The sequence below is a fragment of the Lutjanus erythropterus genome, chromosome 7, assembly GCF_056507025.1.
Source record: "Lutjanus erythropterus isolate fLutEry1 chromosome 7, fLutEry1.hap2, whole genome shotgun sequence".
Classification (NCBI taxonomy): domain Eukaryota; kingdom Metazoa; phylum Chordata; class Actinopteri; order Lutjaniformes; family Lutjanidae; genus Lutjanus; species Lutjanus erythropterus.
In genome coordinates this window covers 7,854,023-7,873,942 of record NC_139323.1, presented here as the reverse complement: position 1 = coordinate 7,873,942, position 19,920 = coordinate 7,854,023, and the positions used below count along the sequence as shown (strand labels likewise).

At 37.2% G+C, this 19,920-nt stretch overlaps 1 protein-coding gene across 2 annotated transcripts in view; it reads right to left on the bottom strand.

Moving 5' to 3' along the window:
* Positions 1-19,920, bottom strand: part of LOC146323523 (uncharacterized) — a 94,927-nt gene that overhangs the window by 68,282 nt on the left and 6,725 nt on the right. For both annotated transcript variants that reach the window (XM_084722513.1, XM_084722514.1), the window contains exons 2-3: positions 17,871-17,992; positions 10,788-10,835 (exon numbers count right to left, since the gene is read on the bottom strand). In XM_084722513.1, coding sequence (XP_084578639.1) covers positions 10,788-10,835; positions 17,871-17,992 — 170 coding nt within the window. The remainder of the gene's footprint in view (positions 1-10,787; positions 10,836-17,870; positions 17,993-19,920) is intronic.

Sequence of the window (19,920 nt, the reverse complement as noted above, 5' to 3'; positions counted from 1 at the left end):
GCTTGTTGTCACTTGAGAACACAAGTAAGTCAGTGACTGACTGTATGTATGTGTGTGTGTTTAATCACGGGTGTGGGTTGGGTCACAGGGCTTATATCTACGGTTCTGGGCGGGTGCAGAATTGACTTAGAAATAATTGCGGGTAACGGGTTGGTTCATGGGTGCGGGTAGAGACAGATTTACAAAACTGGACCCCTGTGACCTCTGTTACATACTAAATACCAAAAATGTTTGGTATTGATTAACATACTTTGTGTAAATAAACAGTAGTATCTGGCACGTCACTTACTGAGAGCATACCCGCTGGAGACACGTAACCGTGGTAACCCATGCAAATGCCAATTACAAAAAATTTATCACAGTAAGGAAAAGCGAAACCTTACTTACATTTAAATTGCAATGTGGAATAGTTACACTGGCATAGTGTCCAGTGCTTTCATACTGGTACACTACAAGTTTCATACCAGGGTTTTGGATATATTAAAAAAATTTCACACTTTGTTTCAGTGTACTAATTAATATGAAATTTCAGACACAGCCAGAATCTGGGGTTGAGTGCTTCCCTCAGTGTTAGAGATGCAACCAACTTACTGTATTATTGCTGTGTTATTATTATCTTGATTAAGCAACTATTTGTTTGGTCTATTGAAATGTTGATTGAGTGTAAAGTGCATTTTACTAATTTTCTCAGACCAACAGTTTGAGATATTAAGTTTCCAATCATAAAGGACAAAACAAAAAGAAGCTGAATTTGTGGAGCTTGGAAGATGTGAATTTTTTCACTATTTTTGCTTTAAAAATATTTCATCAGAAGTGGTGAAGACTCATTATTCCTTAATGAATCAGTTTAAAGCACACAGTGGCACAGGTCATAATTTTTCCATCTGAAAACTGATTCATGGTCATTTCTGAAAAGTGTGGTTTTAACTGGTCAACTTTAGAGTTTGCAAAGCTGCATGTGATTTAAATGCTGATAGTATGGGATGAACCTATCCATATGGACAGAGGTGGCAAAAGTACATACATTCTGTACTCAAGAAAAAGTACAGACCATGTAAAAAAGACTCTGAAATGTCCTCAAAGTATAAAAGTTCAAAATTGCCCTCTGGAGAATATTTGTACCCACTGTCTGTGCAAAGCTAACTGAACCTCACCTTTACTCCATGGTCCAGCCTCCTAGGTCTCTTTTGTCTTATGCCTTTACATCATTTTCATCTTATTACACTGTTTTCGTACTCTTATGTCTTGCTACGTCGTTTTTTGTCTTGTTACATCTTTTGTCACTATTATTTCTTATGTATTGTTATATTGTTTTTGTCTTGTTACATCTTGTTACGTTGATTCCATCTAAACTAAAAGAACAGATATTTGTATTAAAATGTAGGAAATAAAAGTAAAATGTTAGGGGAAGAAATACTTAAGTAGATTTTTTGGATATCTGTACTTTACTTAAGCACAGTAACAGGTACTTAAAAGTATTTGTACATATAGATTTATTTTGCCACATGTTGACCTATATATTAAGAAGTTTGCTATAAATGTAAAAGAAAAGAATACATTTGATACCACTATGAGGGATGTAAATGAGAAGCCTACAGAATGACTTTTTGTTTTGCTGTTCTGAACGGCTACACAGAAACTCGTGTATTTGAGGCAGAATGTAAATGATTACAGCCTTTCAAACGTGCTCTCTTGTCCTGCTTTAGACGTCTCATTCCTTGAGCACTCTGCTAAGAAGGGTAGAAAATGTGAATTACAACTAAGCTACTTAACCACAATGAATTAAGGCCTAACATTTGAAAATTTGATACTGAAATTACTGTCATTATGGTGCATTATGTCTGAGCATAATGATTGCTTTGGCGCTGTTTGAAGACAAAGGCAGACTCTGGGGGGAAAGCACAGTCAGAGGAAAAGTTGATTTCATGGCTGTTAATGATATGTGAACTTCAAACCTTAATTTTAGCAGCCATCATTTCCTGCCATTTCACAACTCCTCTTTTGTTAGCTACCTAAATAGTAATGCCTCTGCAAATGATTTCTCTTTCTCTGTACAGAGCGAGCCATACCTACAGAGATCTACTTATCAGAGAGAAAAAAAATACTCCTTTTTAGACTCAGATTTGCTTTGTACAACGTGCTTCAGTGAAAAAAGAACGAAGAGAGAACATACTGTAAAGGTTCAACAGGGATGCATGGAGTGTTTTAATATTTCATTATTAATGGAGAGACTTTAGAGAACAGTATACATTTTGAGACCATACATCTTGATCTAAAGTAGTAATAGTAAGATATACTGCACTTACACAGAGCTTTCTTTGGCCTCTGCTGTGTTTTTGTGGGTGCAGCGTTTGCACCAAACATCCAGGGTGTTGACAAAGAGATGAACTGCATACCAAGATCAGGGACCACACAGTAACTGCGGCCACGTCGTCCTCACAGCTGTACTATCGAACTACCAAAACAGACGCACGGAAAATGGGACCGACACGGCCTCCGTTCTTTTTAGGATGTTTCCAAGGGTGCAAACTGTGCGGAGACCAACTGGAGCTGTTATTAATTCTCCATCGGTTTCAGTTTGGATGTCTGAAAGCCAATTAAAGGAAACTTAATTGAATCAGCCTCAGGACCCTCCCGAACAGGAACTCAAATGAATTGTGCTCGGGGACGGATGGCAGGAAAGAGAAGGAGGGCATGGAGGTTAAATAAAAAGGGTGAAATTACCAAGAGTCTAAGTCTTTGCTTGGAATAATGGCTACAGACTGACCCTGCTATGACGTAAATTAAATCTTGCTTGCAACCTTATCCAACCAAACCAGATGCTGTAGTTTGTTTTTTTTTGTCTGGTGACAGTATGACTCTGAAATCTAAACCTGACACCAGTTTCAACCAAAATTTAGTGCGGAACTTGTACCAAATACAGATACTATATTTACATTTGCTCATTTGAAAAGCTGAACTGAAATTAAACATCCTTTAGGATAAGGAAGTAGAATATATAAATATGTTTCCATCAAAATATTATTTTATGCACATTTTGAAGTACTGCGCTTGAAAAGGTTGATAGAAACAACAAGTTTTTATGCTCGCTTGAGGTGTTTTTTTTTGTCTTTTTTGAAAGAGTTAACGTGCTTAATCTGAAATGGAGTAAGTTCTGATTAACTCTATTATGGTATAATTTGGTATAATGGTTTTCTGACTGAGGAATGGACGCCAACTACTGCTGATCTCCATTGATGTAGTTAATGGAAACCAGCATTCACACATTTTTTCACTAGAAATTTGGTTAAATTTAGTGATACATTTGGAGGGAGACACAGTTAATATGTCCTTGTTGTTTATTTTTGCTATTACTTGCAATTTGACTGACTCAGTGTATGTGTTCCTCACATTAATACATATCATGTCATATTTTCATCTGGTTTCTACATTGTTTTTTTACTGTTTGAGGTTTGACCGGTGCTCTTTTAATTAGGTTATCTTGTTGTACCCTCTTCCTCTGCCATGGTATGATGGTTTTCTAACTGGAGAACTGACACCAACTGCTGCTTATCTCAGTGAGCCAAGTCCTATTGATCACATCATATATGCAAGCATTCACTCGCATTTTCTTTCGCTGACTAACTCGAAATATGGTTAAAATCTGATACATTTGGATGGAAACATGACTAATCTTGTTTTTTCTTTTTGACTTGCAAACTATGTTAAAATTGTAATTACTGAAGCTAATTACAACTAAATGTATTTATTTATGTATGTATTTTAAGTCTTAGTGCTCCTGGATGTTCAATTCAGACTGATGCTGTCAGTTCTTGTAATATGATTTGTTTAATGTCTGTGTAGGCAGGCACTAATAACAGTTTACAGTCATGTAGCCTGTTAACCAGTTAGTGGGTTTAACGTTTTTAAACTGCTGCTCAGTCCCATCTTTGATTTCAGTGTGCCTTATGTCGTCCTGTGTCATGATTCAAATCAGGATGTAACAGACGTAGTGCCGAGGTTACAGGACTACCTGTTACATTGAGATTTCACAGGTGAGAAAATAATGTGAACAAAAAGTGGGAATGCTTGCTTCTCTTCTGGCAGGCATGAGAATATTTCCTTTCCTGAAATGTTGTGAGTTAAATTTTTTTATTTACTGGTCATAGCGAACGTTTCCAAGGGACAGACCGCTCTGTCAACCAGTTGTCAACCATTAGTGTAATGCTAATAAACAACACTTGGCTATATGGACTTGTTGAAAAAGGGGGAAAACAGCTCAAATTTAGTAGGAAAGTATTCTCAGATTTAATTCTGATGTCGATCATCCAGTCAGCACCACAGAAGTCCAGAGCGCGTCTGTTATCCATGCCTTCAAATGTCAGTCAAACACTGCCAAGAAAGTTTTAACCTCTTTTAAAAAATAGAAAAGAATTGAAGAACAGATGAAGTGTCCTTAAACTTAAAGAAAATATATTTTTAAAAATAAATTTATATATATATATATATTTTTTTTTAAAAAGAACCTTTTGCTGTTGTGTACCCATTCTTGTACTGAAGTGGTTCACGACTTAAGAGAAACACACACACACACACACACACACACACACTCTACCTCAAGGCCATGTTCCATTGTCCTGGGAAAGCCATGAGGAGGAATTCCTTTCATGTGTCATCTCCTGTCACAGTACTGTCCTGACAGAGGCTTAGTGACATACGAGAGGCCTCGGCAGAATGTCCTGCTTTTAGTCAAATGAAGAGTCTGGCAGCTGCTGCATTCATCAAAATCAAAGGATAATCTGCTTTCCATATAAAATCAAGTGATGATTAACATTTTTTTTTTCTCAAAGGGGGGTGGGGGGTGGGGTGGGGGGGGTTGGGAGTGTAAACGCTAGCACCTTTAAGGAGACACTTGAAAGACACGGGGCGGGAAAGGTTCCAAAACGGTGCAGAACTGTTTGGAAGATTTAAAGTTTTACTGTATGAACGCGGCATATAAACTAAGCTGTGGGGTTAGAGTGTTGCTCCGTCTAGACTGATTTCAGTTTCATAAATGTAACTGCCAACTGCCTTTTAAAAGCAGATAATTAGAGCTACAATGTCTTTGAACCAAGATATAAATCACAGAATGGGCATTAAGTAAAATGCTAACACTACATAAAATCTAGTGTAATTAATTCTATTTTAAAGTCTGCAACAGAATGTCCTAGAAATGTTCAACTTTTAATAAATCATCAAAATGTATTAATTTGGCAAAAATGCTTTTTGATGAAGTAAAACCATAACAGGAGAAGTTCTCTGCAATCTGCTGTGGAGGAATATATGTATATGTACAAATGGCAGATTGTTTTTATTTTTTTGCTTTATTGGTAGGATTTTATCCTTTTTCCCTAATTCAGGTTTAATATATACAGATACACTACATTTTGCTGTGTGCAGCCTGTCCTCTTCCAGGTCTCCATGGTGACGAGGAGGTCATACATTTGCCCCCACTGGTGTCTCCTGAAGGGGTTTCAGTGTTCTCCTGGAGCTCTCTACCCCTTTACCATATAATATTTCATATATCCTATATTTTTTATGTAGCAAAAATGTTATCATGAATTTTTTTCTGTATTTAATGTGATTTTGGTGTTCTATATATGCGGCATCAATTGCTCTATTTGTGTTTTTTTTATTCATGATTATTTAAAATGCTTAAAATACTGGTGAAAGTTTACTGTTTAGTGCCCTGATAATGAACTTTACTGTTGAACTGTAAAATATCCTGCCTCCATCACATATCTTTGTCACAAGTGTTAACCACTTTTGAGGCATCATTACAAAAAATGTGTTTATATATATTCAGTATTCTGCATATTATGTACAAAAATCTGTAAGGAAATACAAAAAAAATAAAAAATCCAAACAATAAACAAATAAAAAAGAAAGAAAAAAAAAACACTACTGTAAAAGTGCCAGGGCCCCATATGTGACTTTTTTTTGTTGTTGTTGTTTTTTTTATGAAATTGCTCCAAAATGCTTACTTTTTTATTCTACATTGTGCCATTGTGTATTTTACTTTGTGTACTTTAAAATTTCCTGAGTAAACCATGCATAAAGGTGCCACTGTTACTTCTGCTACTTTAAAAGCAGTGAAACTGTAGTGTGGTTGATCTATACAGCCTGATAGCCACAGAAAGTATTCAGAAGAACATTATCACTAGCTACAGATTATCTAGTGTGAAACCACTTCTCTAAATGGTCAAATTATATAAACCACTAAAGAAGTCATTACACATATAAAGTGTTCCTACAGAAAGTTAACATTCTGCATCTTTTTTAGTCATTTTAGTGATTTATTTTTAGTCATTTGCATGCAAACTAATCAAACTGACTTTCTGACTTACAGCATTAGGTGACATTTTCTAGGACATTGCTCCAAAATACCTTTGCCATTACGAATTTTACTTAGTGACTGTCTGTATTTTAAAATTCCCTGAGTAAACCATGCATAAAGGTGCCACTGTTTGATACTTGTGCTACTTTAAAAACAGTGAAACTGTAGTGTGGTAGATTTATACAGCATCATAGCCACAGAAAGTGCTCAAAATAACGTTAGAGAATCTAGTATGAAAGCACTTTTCTAAGCAGTCCAGTCTTTGTTAACATGTTGTTTGGTTGCAATGGAAAATGATATGAAGTACCAGACAAGTCATTACACTTATACAGTGATCCTAGAGAAGGTTAACATGTCTTCCATCTTTACTTTTAGTTCTCACATTTGCAGACCTTGTTATGTTTTGCCGTCATATGTTGTTTGCATGTTAACTAATCAAATTGACTTTCAGACTCACACCATTAGGCTACAACAAAACCTCGCGTCCTGTCATTAAAAATTATAACTGAATTTACAACCAGAAATTACTGCAAAAGTGCAGCAGTACGACACTAATGAAATTAAACTGAGTGACAGGACATAAAGTTTTGAAAACACTTCTCTGTTACAGCAATATGGCTCCTACAGTTATCAGGTGAAGAACTCTTCCTGGTTCCAAGAATTACTATTTTTTTAATAAGAGGGCATCATTAGACACACCGTCTATCCTCCTCACCCCGGCTCTGTGTCGGACCAGGGCTAATCAGGGCCGAGGAAGGGAGCTGTGAATCTCTTCCTCCTTCACAACTCCCCACCAATGTCTTCTCCACCGGAGTCCAATCAAAGGGAGCAGAGGCCATTAGGCGGCTCTGGACCTCCTTTTCTTTATAATTACACCCTCCTGGATTGACCGAGCACCAGCTAGCCCTCTGCTATTTGCGGTAATTAGTCCAGAATGTGAGCTGTCAACATGCAAAAATCGTGCCAGTAGGCCCACAATGCCACAGCCACCCCCACTGTGTTCAACAACAAGCACCTAGCCTCGGCCACTGGAATGCATTAACTTTCTCCTCTCTTTTTTTTTTTCCCTCGGCGACTCATGTCAAATCCAGGTCCCTCAGAACAAAATCTTAATAATTAACTGGCAAATTTTAACATGATTGCTTGTGACACACCTACTCTGGTAATTATTGCTTTGAGGCCATGTGCTAATGAAATTAATGCATTCATTGCCCCAACAAATTAGCATAACTCATACAAATGGCCCACATTTGAGACCCCGTTACAAAAAGGGAAAACAACATACAGGAAAACACAGCATCAACAAGGAAAAAATCTAGAAAATGAAATGGTTTGCACATCGAAACGGAGAGTGTATCATGAGCACTGCTTGCTCAAAGTCTTAATAGCTAAAGCCTCTTAATGTTAACCAAGGGTGATTGCAGTAATGCATTACAGAGTGATAGCAGCGCAGGACCAAATGATTATCACTATCATCATTATAGTCATTGCTGATCTACATATACATCCCTCTCTGGACAAATATTAAATGGTCGTGCCACTGCAGACATTAAAATGTTATTATACTGATGCATTAACTTACTGCAGCAAAGTTCATATCAATATACAGTAGAAGCTTCTCAACAATCATTCTCTAAATGGCACAGCTGCCACTCGCAGCATTCACCAGTCCTGCCACTAACCCCTGTTCGTGGCTGTTCGGTCTCTCAGTGGGATGTCTCTCAGACATTTACTGCTTGCCATCAATAATTGATGACGATGCCATCGGTACAATGGACGGATACAAGTGCAACGGTCAGTTGGAGGTGCTGCAGAAGTGCGAGAAGTGTCCCCTCTTAGGTAAAAGAAGAGCAGAGATGGTTGCAACACCTAAAAAAAATGTGTCTGCCTGCAGCCAAATACTGTCAGGGACATGGAAAAAAAAAAAAAAAAGAAAGAAAATGGCTTCCATTTAAACAACACCGAGTTACATTATTAGAGTCAGGTGAGAGTCTGCAGGTTGGCATGACAGCTCGTGGTGGAGTCTCCAAAACCTCTCAGTACATGACGGGGAACTCATTTTGTACAGCACAGAATCATTTATGGTTATCTTGGGTTTGGTCCAATTCATAATATTTGATACAGTATAATTGTGCAGGATGTTTAAGAGTTAATGTTGAACTGAAATTAAAATTCTCAAATAACTGATGTTAGCTTTGACTTGTTTGTACTTGGTCAAAAAGAAGAAATTTAAGTTTCATTTATTTTCTTGTTATAGCCGCTCCCCTATATTCTCCAGGCTGCAAGAATTTTTGGCCAGCTGATGATGTTAGTGCTGTCATCTGATTGGTGCTATACCTCCGTGGACGGGCACTGAAAGTTTGGGCTGAAAAATATGCAACTACAACAAAACTCATAATTTGCTAAGTGAGTCATGATTTCAGTGTGAATGTTAATATCTGCATTTCATTTTAATTGAAAAAATATTTTTTAAAAATGATGATTTTTGTTGAAATCTGATTTGTCCACACATCTCTGTAGCACCATGGTGCTTCATTTAAAATGGTATGAAAAAAAATTGCAATTGCCATTTGTTATAGTGCACTTGGCCATGTTGCAATTTTAATAATAGTTAGACTAATTGCTCAGCATTTTAGTTCCAGTAGCCCCACAGGAAGTTCACCATCTGGTGTAGATGTTGTTAGCTGTAGCTGTAGACCATCTCCTTTATGTAATGCAGGATGAAGCATGTGGGAGCTGCCAATAACTCAGAAAGTGTCGAGATAATATTCATGAAAAGTTAGAAAAGTTAATGTCAATCTGTACTTAAGTTGGAAAGCTAAGCTAAGTAATGTGCACCTTCAGAATTGAAGCTAACTAGCCTAGCTAGGCTAACAAGTGGAAGCAAGAATCGCCAAAACGTCTCAGTCGTGCCCTGGTGCCTGGCTGCAGTAGAGATTATAAACCCCCCCCCCCCCACAAACACACACATTTTAGTAGAAACAGGCCGAACTAAAACATCAAAGTACACATCAAATAAACTGAAGGCAGTTCTTTAACACAGTGATGTTTGTATGAGTGTTAATTTTTCTGATAAGTTCAGTTTTAATTAGTTATTTTAAAGGACTGACAGCTGAGTCTTGCTTGTGATTGGGTCAGCAGGGTGTGTGGGCGGATCCTGAGAATATGGCAACAACACCGGTCACTACTGCGCAGTCTGGTTCCAAATGACATCACCAGCACAAGATGGCAGCTCTCGTATCTAGGATTTTTTTTTTTGGTTTGGTTACAGTGGCAGGAATTGGAGACACTTTCATAAACAATTTTTCTTCCATACAAAAATGGACAAATGAGCACAATATTGTTAATATTAAAGTTTACATTTCCTGACACAAAAACTAAGAATTCAAATTTTAGTTCGATCTTAAGGCCTGTACCCTAAAAACATACTCCTCAGCCTGCTGGTAAAAAGCTCCGGCTGCATGTAATAAAGATGAAAACAACAATACACTCGGGACCAATTGCTCTTTGGCCCCAGAGGGAGAGGAGAACAAATTCCCAGATGAATTAACAACAATCAGTGGAAGCTTCCCCACACACTTAATGTTTTAATTTAAGTGTGTGAATGTGTGTGTGTGTGTGTGTGTGTGCATTCATGTTTAAAATATCTTAAAATCCTGAAGAAAGGTCGTCGTCAGAGTTACTGTGACATTTTCTTCTGCAGAGTGGATCCCTCCCATTACATACACACAAGAACAGACAGCAAAGATCACATTTTCAACCCGCCGCCGCAGAGCAAACAATGAATAAAACAGTCAGTCGCCAGCTTCTGATGCTTTGACCCACGGCACAAGCATGAATACATACAACACATCAACAGCATACTTCCTAATCTGAGATGGTTAGTAATGTGGCCACCTTATCCAGCATGCAACCCCATCTGTGATGACACATCAGCTCCACCATTTCATACGAATAAACTCACAAACATAAGACACAATGTGTTGACGGAAAATTTGCATTAGGAATGTACCACAGGAAAGCGTGATTAATTTCTGCTCATGAAATGAATACAGATTTTGTCATTACATGGCTTGTATCCTTTGCCAAATATTGTAATGTTTCTCCCTCCTTTTCCGCAGCGAGTGTTCTGCTGCAATAATAAGGAATAAAAGACAGCTTACAGCTCATAAGCAACACAACTGCTGGCAAACCAGCTAAATCACGGAGCAAAACAAAGACCTGATTGCTTATTAGTATTATGGATCTGCTCTGTTTAAATCTGCTTTGTGAGATGCAGCCACTGTTTAATGACTTAACTGGTGTTTGTTTAAATGCTCGCTATACCCCTATTTCACACAGTAAGATTAAAAGAATGAGACATCATCAGATATCTCACAGAATCTGTATAACCCCCCCCTCTCAAAACACAGACACACATCAATACACTTACCTTGGCCTTGCAGACAATGCATCGCAGCCTGTCTTCACTCCCACATCCCTGCAAGGAAACAATAATCACAAGTAATTTAGTGACGGTGAAACACCAGAACAACAAAGCTGGACTTACTGTAGGATGACACGCATGAGTGACAAATCATTTGTTTGTGTTTTGATCAATAAACTAATTACGTCTGTTTGGGAAAATGTGATTGCATCTTCAACCCAAAGGTGCATTCTGCATAATAATGCTAATTTAATTACAGTGCTAAAAACCTGTATGGTATGGTGGCCCTGAGGTGCAAAACAGAACATCTCACAAAACCGCAAACACAACATTTCAGTAAACATTGACAAAAAATGCAAAAACAAAACAGCAAACACAACATTTTGCATTGTATTTTAGAGTATCACAATATCATGTTTTGTGATAATGTATCAATTCTCAAAAAAACTGTATCGTGATGTCATGATACATGCAAAGATTTGTGGCAGTGGTTCATTTTGTGTTGTTGTGTTGTTCTTCACTGTTCTGATTGAAAAAATAAATCTGATTTCATGCATATGATGGTGTGTGCTTCATACTGTGACAGTTTTCCTGAAAATAAAAAAATAATATATCACCTTGCTTACAGTAGGGCTGCACGACTCTTGCTAAAATGTCAAAACACAGTTTTCCTCCTTAAGAAATAAAATCACGATTCTCTCACACAATTCTTATATTTTCAACAAATATATTTATTGTACTCAAGTGGGGGTGATACGCATCCTATTGCCGATTCTTGCCAGTGCACAGCCCTAATATTTTGTTGGGATGTGACAATACCAAAATCTCAAGTTGAAATAATATCACGGTAAAAAGTTTACAATATGATATTTATTGTGACTAAAACCCTAAGAAAAATAATGACTTGAAAAAATGTCCTTTATTAAATAATAATGTACGTTATGTTTTATTTGTATAAAATTGTTTCTTCCTTTTATCTTGAAGTTCCTCTTTTTCCCTTTTAGTTGCAACAATTAATTGATAAGTAAATTAATTGCCACCTATTTTTATATTCAATTTATTGTTTAGAGCATTTTTTTTTAAAAGAAAATAAAAGTCATAATTCTCGGATTCCAGCTTCAGAAATGTGAATATTTTCTGGTTTCTTTACTCCTTTATGACAGTAAAACTGAATATATTTGGAATGTGAGCAAAACAAGACATTTGAGGATGTAATCTTGTGCTTTTGGAAACAATGATCAGCATTTTTCACCATTTTGTGACATTTTATGGACCAAACAACTAATCGATTAATCAAGAAATAATCAAGAGATTAATCAACAATCAAAGTAGTCATTAGTTGCTGCCCTGTTTCCTTCACTACTAAAATAAAATAAGCAGTCAGTCATGACTTAAGCATGTGTAATGCAAAACAAAAACAGTCAGTCCATAGCAATCCTTTCATAAAATACAATAATAAAATAACATAAGGTAAAATAAGCTTGTATATCATGGTACATATCAGCAGTCTGGCACAGCATTGAGACTTTTTTATGAGATATTACAACACTCCATACATAGTTATACCACTAATAGTTCTACATCTATAACTGGATGTTGTTTTAATGCATACACTTGATGTTCCACTTCACATGACAGAACTGCACATGAAACAAAAATAACACGTTGGCAATAATCTTCAAGCTGGTGCTAACTATCTGAAGATGCTAATAACAAGAACAAGCATTTGTACAAACACAAACTGCCAAATCCGCTGCTAATATGCATGGCATGTAGGAGCACATTTTGATAGATGTTAATGGCATATAATTATAGAACACTGCTATTAGGCAATGTGATTTTATAAAGAGGACCATTGCCCCTGGCACTGTGGCCTGATTGCTGTGAGTGTTGGGCTAATGAATGTAAACCAAGTCTGTTTGCAGTGATGAGAATTATCAACCCATGAGAGAGAGAGAGAGAGAGAGAGTAAGGGAAGGAGAGGGTGAGGGGGGGGTGGTGGTGGCTTAACTCACTATTCACACCACTCGCAATTAAAGGGAAATATAGGCATGCACACTCAGTCACGCTGACATAAACACACTTTCATCACATATGAAAAACATATCTAAAACATGTCAGCTTGTAAACTTCTCATTATGTTTTTCATCTGTTCACACTCTAGTCAATGCTTCACTCTCCACAGAATCAACGCTATTTTTAGCTAGCAAGTTGTTAGCATCGCTCCCCCCCCCCCAAACTATGTGTTTTATTTCAGACGGATGGAATTACAAACGCTGAAGAGCAATTTTTTGCACAATACTATTCCCATTAACCTCAATGGAGTGAAACCAGATGTATCAAAATGAAAAACATATTTATCTGTTGGGAAAGCCAGAGTATACCATTACTTTCCAAAAAAGCCTGCGCCCTTGCTCTGCGCATTCTCAAGCCGTCGTTGGGTTGGGCGGTGAGACACACCAGGCCACACTCTGGTGGCTGGTGCGGTGCGAGCCATACAGTCCTCCCATGCCCTTGTACTTTGTGCTGCGAGGGGTTTCACCCCTCCAGGAATGCGCTCCCCATAATGAGGGTCAGGGGTCAAAGTGCTGCCGCGCCTGGAGGCCGGGATCTCCTAGGCGCACTCAGTCACTGACTCTGTCCCTATATTTAAATCCTGCCTCAGGACATGTTTTTCAAAGGGCATCTCCTAACTAGTTCCTGGTTACTAATTAGTTTTGCGCTATGCTATTTGTCTTTGGGAACCTGGGAAGGGGAAGGGGTGGGGGCACAAATGAGGCAGGCTAAAAAAAGACAGCGTATGGTTATCCTCAGTGCAGATGATAATCATTCAGATAGTCCTCTACTGCTGGAGATCACACTGAAGCAGGCATCAACAGTTGCAGAAATGAATGCCAGCGCCGTTTTGTTGTGTTTGAATTCAGCCGTCCCCGCTGTTTAGTGACAACATCTGCGTGATACTGCTGTGGCTGAAATGAAATAATGACGCGGAATTTGCCCTTTTTTTTTTTTCTCCGAGCTGCTTTTAGCAGTGGTAACGGCGCATGCTATCACTCCCAGCTGGCTAGCTCTCTCCCCCTCTCTCTCTCGCAAGTCAAATCATTATTGGATTACATTTTCTGGCTTCATAAAATGCGGTTAAGAGGCACTTTAGACATATGTGCATGACCTGCTTTCCAGAGATGGCTATCAGAGCAAAAGTGACAGGTCAATTGCTGATTTCTGTTCCGTAAAAGGGAAAGGGCCTCCCTACCCTGAGCACTCTAAAAGGTCGCACGCTCTCCCTCTGTCTGCTTCTCTCTCTCACACACACACAAAAAAACCCTAAAGTAGTCTTGTAGCATTGGCACACACTCTCAGCACAGAGCGGGGTTCTGTGTGTGTATGTGTGCGCGCGTCTGCTTCATGAGCCTGAGCCTGTGTGTCTGTATATAATTGTATAGTGGGAAGACACACACTTAATGGAAGTGGCTCTTCACTCTGACAGCTGGGTGGTGCAGATGAAAGGTCCCACTGTAGCATGTTGTCTACCACTTGTGGAGTATCCAAAGAGACCAGGAGCTCACAGGAGTGGACGGCAAAACAGCAGACGCACATTTTATCTTTAATTAATGTACAAGGATTGTATGTGATAATAAGCAGTTCGTATGTTACGTACAGTACAGTGATCTACAGATGCAGTATATGGTGGTGCAGGATTAGATCTAGATGCTATCATTCAGAGTTGTGTGTACATCATATGGGAGCAGACATTCTGAAAACCCCCTATAGATGTGATATAAGTGACACAGATTGCATTGATTTTCAGTTTATATGTTCTTTGACTCTCTGGTCAGAACAGTACTCGAGTGACTTAATATTGCACTTCTGTGAAACTGGGGGACTTGTGGGATATGCATTAAAATAGGACTGCAACTAACCATTATTTTCATTGTTGACTGCGATTATTTTCCCGATTAATCAGTTAGTTGCTTTGGTCTGTAAAATGACAGAAAATGGTGCAAAATGTTGATCAGTGTTTCCAAAAGCTTAAGATAACATCTTGTTTTGACCACAACTCAAAGATATTCAGTTTACTGTCAGAGAGGAGTAAAGAAACCAGAAAATATTCAAATATAAGAAGCTGGAGTTGGAGAATTTGGGCATTCTTTTCTTTAAAAAAAATATTAAAATGGATTAATCAATTATCAAAGTAGTTGTCAATTCATTTAATAATAGATTATTTGATTAATCGCTGCAGCTCTACATTTAAAACATACTGGTCCAAACTGGAAGAGCAGATTCCTACATTTTTTGACTTTAAGTACCTAGTTTGGATAAATACTTGATACTACACTTCCCATCAGGGCCGGGACGATATACTATTGCAATGCTTGAGTGCTGAATTACTGCAGCAAATTGCAATTCTTATCTATTTATTTATTTGCAGAATAACAGTAGAAATACCTCAGTAAGTAAAAGAAAAGAAGCGAATTGTGCAATTGAGATTTAAAGATGAGATCAAGCAACAACATAAACGAAACAGAATAATCTATAGTCTTTCTGACTTTTGTTTCAGCCGCATCATTACTTACTGCAAAATAAAGTAGTAAAATACTTATTTAAGTTGAAAGACACATTTAGCTGTTCCTGCTCAGGAAGCTGGTGCCAGAAGAAAATAATACAATAACATATTAGGCCAAAATTAAGAGAGCCAATCAAATCAGTCATTCAGCTGTCAAAAAAATAGATTTAGGGGGAAAAAAAAGATACTTGATAGAAATTTTCTCCAACCCCTACTTCCCCTATGGCAACTCAACAGTGTCTGTAACACAGTCCTTTGAGTAAAAAAATGTCCAAGCTGAGACAACTGTGATGACCTCATCAGGGTTATTTTGTCAGGCCTGACAAAGGTCGCCCAGAGCAACATTAGACTAAATACAAGTGTTTACACAGTGGAGCTCCCAATTACTAGTGAATCAGGATGTAACTAGAGCTGCAACGATTAATCAATTACTAATTGATTATTAAATTAATCAACAACTATTTTGATAATCAATTAACATTTAAGTAATTTTTAATTGAAAAGTCTCTGAATTCACCTTCTCAAATGTGAATATCTTTTTGGTTTCTTTTGTCCTCTTATGACAATAAAATGAAACTCTTTGTGTTTTTGACTTTCCAAGACATTTGAGAACGTCACCTTGGGCTTCGGGAAACAGCGATCAACATTTTTCGCCATTTTCTGACGCCAAACCAGAAATCAACTGATAATCAATTAATCTGGAAAATAATCAACAGATTAATCAATCATGAAAATAATCATTAGTTGCAATCTAGCAATATATAGAATATCATAATGTAAAAATATCTCAATGCTCTTATGATATCTACTGTGATATTACATGGTTAATTAACCATTATTCAAAGATATTCATTATTTTATTTTATTTTATGGACTACTCTAATCTATTCTAAGCACTACTGACTGCTGCTTTGTTTTTGTTTGGCAATGAATGTTTGAATTATGTATATTCAGTTGCAAAAGACATTTCATGCCAAAACTGGCTGCTATTATTATTATTTTTTTTTTATCACAGAAGGAAAATTACGTACAAATAAAAATTCCTGTTCACCTCAGTTTCATTATTTAATAGATTTCCTCAAGTAATCATTTTTCTTTGTCTTTTAATATTGCAATAAACAATGTGGACTCTTTATTGTGGTATTATTGTACCTTGAGTCTCTCTCTCACAATAAAATAATAACAAAAGACATGTTTGATTGTGACACAGTGTGAAGTAGTGTGGGATCATGGGAGTTTTATTCTTCACTTTTAAACAACCACCCTACCTGATGACATGGATGAGGTAATACTAAAGTTTCAATCTTCCTTCCTTCATCATAAGTATCTTGTGTTAGTTATAGCAGTTAGCAACTAGCTAGCAATGGCTTACAGGAAATACATTGTTACCTTGAATATATTATGGATTTCTCTACGTTTGAACATTGTAGGAAACATCTGGAAGAATGTAAGTACACAACTCAACAAAATACATATCATATGTTCAGTGTTTTTAATAATTTTAAAACAGAAATGTTACATATAAAAGCTTTAATCTATTATACTAATTGGGGCAAATGCCTGTTTACATATCCAACAGACAATATTATCAACTGTTTGGAGTGATGTTTTTGGTAACCTGGCAAATTTAAATAGAATTCACTCTTCTTTTGGCTCTGTTTTGGTCTCCACCAACTTCTGAGAAAGATATCTGGCTGTTCATAGCTAAACGTTTAAATGTATTCAGAGAGATAGTTGCTAACTTTGCCAGTCTGCTGTTTGGTGTTTGCATACAGAAGAGGTTTATGTGGAAAACTGCAGCTGAGGTGTAAAAATCTGCAGTTAAATTTACATTTCCACATCAACACACCTCTTTGCTCACTTTTTAGCTTTTACTTTTTACTTCTGGGAAAATACTTATACAGAGGCAATTATACACTTTTACAATTCTGGCAGCAGCAGCCGCAGCAGTTGGCTGGGAATTAATGGAGGAAGAGTAATTAGCATGAGCAGCAATAAGCACCACGACTGAACAGGAAGAGAAATGTATGCCACCTACAGAAACGTACATTTCATTAACTGAGAAGGGTGTAAAGTGATCTTTTGGAGGTGCAGTGCAAAAACACCACATCAGTGACCACTGTGTCCATACAACTGCTGGTTGGAGGAGTGCTACAGATGTTAATGAGATACTTTGCAGTAGGTGACAGGTGTCAGGTGCATGATAGCTTCCTGGATCCCTGCCAGTCCATTATGAGGCACTTCTCACTGTTTCAGCCTCTGTGTTTCAACTGTATAACGATGACGTGTTATCATTGTTAGCAACCCTCATTAAAACTAATTGGTATTGCTATTTGAAAGGTAGCTCATTACCTTGAGGCAAACAGCAACGTTTTGTCTCAATAAGGAATGCTAACATGGCAAACACATTTATTCAGTTTTAGAAATCCAGCACAGACATTTCCCACCTCAAACGGCTGATGAGGAAAACCAGCCAGTCTGAAATTCAAAATATCAAGGTTCCCTACATGGAAAGGCTTTCTTACCCTCTGGATCCATGTGGACAGACACACGTGATGGGCAAGTAAATTCTTGCAGTCACAGAAATTCCTCAGTGGGTCACTGGCTTGAAGTTCAACATCCCTGCATATAAAGCACTCTGATGTCTCTGTGGAAGGCGAGGAGAAGATAGAGGTTATGAATGGTTTAGCACTTATGTCACAATGCATCAAAGGCTGATCCCAGACTAACGCTAAAGGAACAATATGTAACTACTGTGCGTCTGAAAATGAGTATTGCAGAAACCAGAAAATATTCACATTTAAGAAGCTAAAAATCAGAGAATTTGGACTTTTTCCTTTAAAAAAAAAGAGACTCAAAACAATTAATTGAATAAATGCAGATTAACTTAATAGTTGATCAATAATAGATTAATAATTGCAGTGTTTCATGTTCATTGCTTGGTTTATTAGTTTGTCAAAGCTGTTCTTTTGTTTGTTGTGAGCAAATTGATTGATTGATTTAAAGACAAAAAATTGCAAAATTTCCACCCAGTGAAGCTCTTTTTTTCTAGAGGTCATGATAAGCTGTGTGTGCACTGTGCATGGTAATATATTACAAGTACCCTTTTTTTTTTTTAATTTTGGATTACGTAATCCTGTTACATGTAATCCATTACTCTCCAAACCATCATTTTGCTCAGTTTAACTGTTATAAACATCTCTGCCTCCTACAAGGTTATTAAAGATGTCTTCTGACTCATAAGCAGACACTTACTCATTCAGAGAACTCTAATTAACATGAAATGGGCAAACAAAAACAGTTATTCTGGCCCAGAACAGAAATTTCAAAGAGGTACAAAAAAGTTCTGTAGAGCAGTGAGTATTTCAATTTAGCATGTTTCCTTAATCTCTGATGACATATCATGGTTATTTTAGAATTCATTACATGTAATATATTACAGATTTCTCCTTTAAGATTCATTGAAGCTCAAAAAATTGTTAACTGATCATAGTTGTCAATCATTATCTTTTCTTTCGAGACAGACTGTTCCACACTTTAACTGTGTTTTATTTCCTCTTGCAGCATTCAACACACACTGTACAGCTCCCCCGAGCATTAGGCCTTCATTTTGCTCCCAGTGGGAGTGTGGCAAAGTGAATCTGGGCTTTAAAAGTAATTGAAGCAGGTTGACATTCCTGACAAGACAATAAACGCAACAGTGCAGAGGTGAGTGACAATAAGGGGGAAAAAAACATCTAACTGCTGTTCATTATTTGTTTGTTTTCTCCTTCGCTAATGTCGACGATATCTGATTAACATGCAGAACAAGACGAGGATATCGTTTTTTATTTTCAATTTGTTACTCCAGACCAAAATTACCAGTTTATTATTCCAACTTTTATTCTACAGAGGTAACAATTAACTTTGTCTTATTTTTGGCAAAAGCAGTTTTTTAAATAATGATTAAAGCCTCAGAGACTCTCTCAGATATCAGAGTCATTTCAATACACAGTGAATGCAGATGTTCTGAGGACTACATGCCTGTTTTTACTGTTTTGCCATGAACATGCATTTAGGAAGAGAGTGAAGATTAAATTGAAAAGCCTTCACCAAATAACCCAATGTCTTATAGTGGAATGTTGTATTGTTAAGCTAGAGGCAATATAGAAAATATATCTAAGCTGATTCAATAAAGGGACGACACAAAGTAAATGCTGTCCTCCCACATCATCCATACAGCGATCAGGAATGGGCCCATTTGTTTTGTAAGTCCAACAATATGGAGAATTTAGCAATTTCAGTGGCTAGAATCTTCTTTTAAATCAACATGTTTGATTGTACACTCTGCAAGTTCACCAGGTTTAACATAATTGTAGTTGAAGTTACAATTCTCAGAAAGTCACTTAGCACTGCTCAGATATCTACAACCTTCAAGCTTCAGATGGTCCAACTGTGGACAAATCAGGAAACTAAATCGACAAAATATCCCAAAAATAACAAAAGCACCAGACTTTGTCCCTACTGGTACACTACTGGCCATGAGTTATTGGACTAACATTTCCATTGAACAACAGTATCAACACCTGGTGAGAA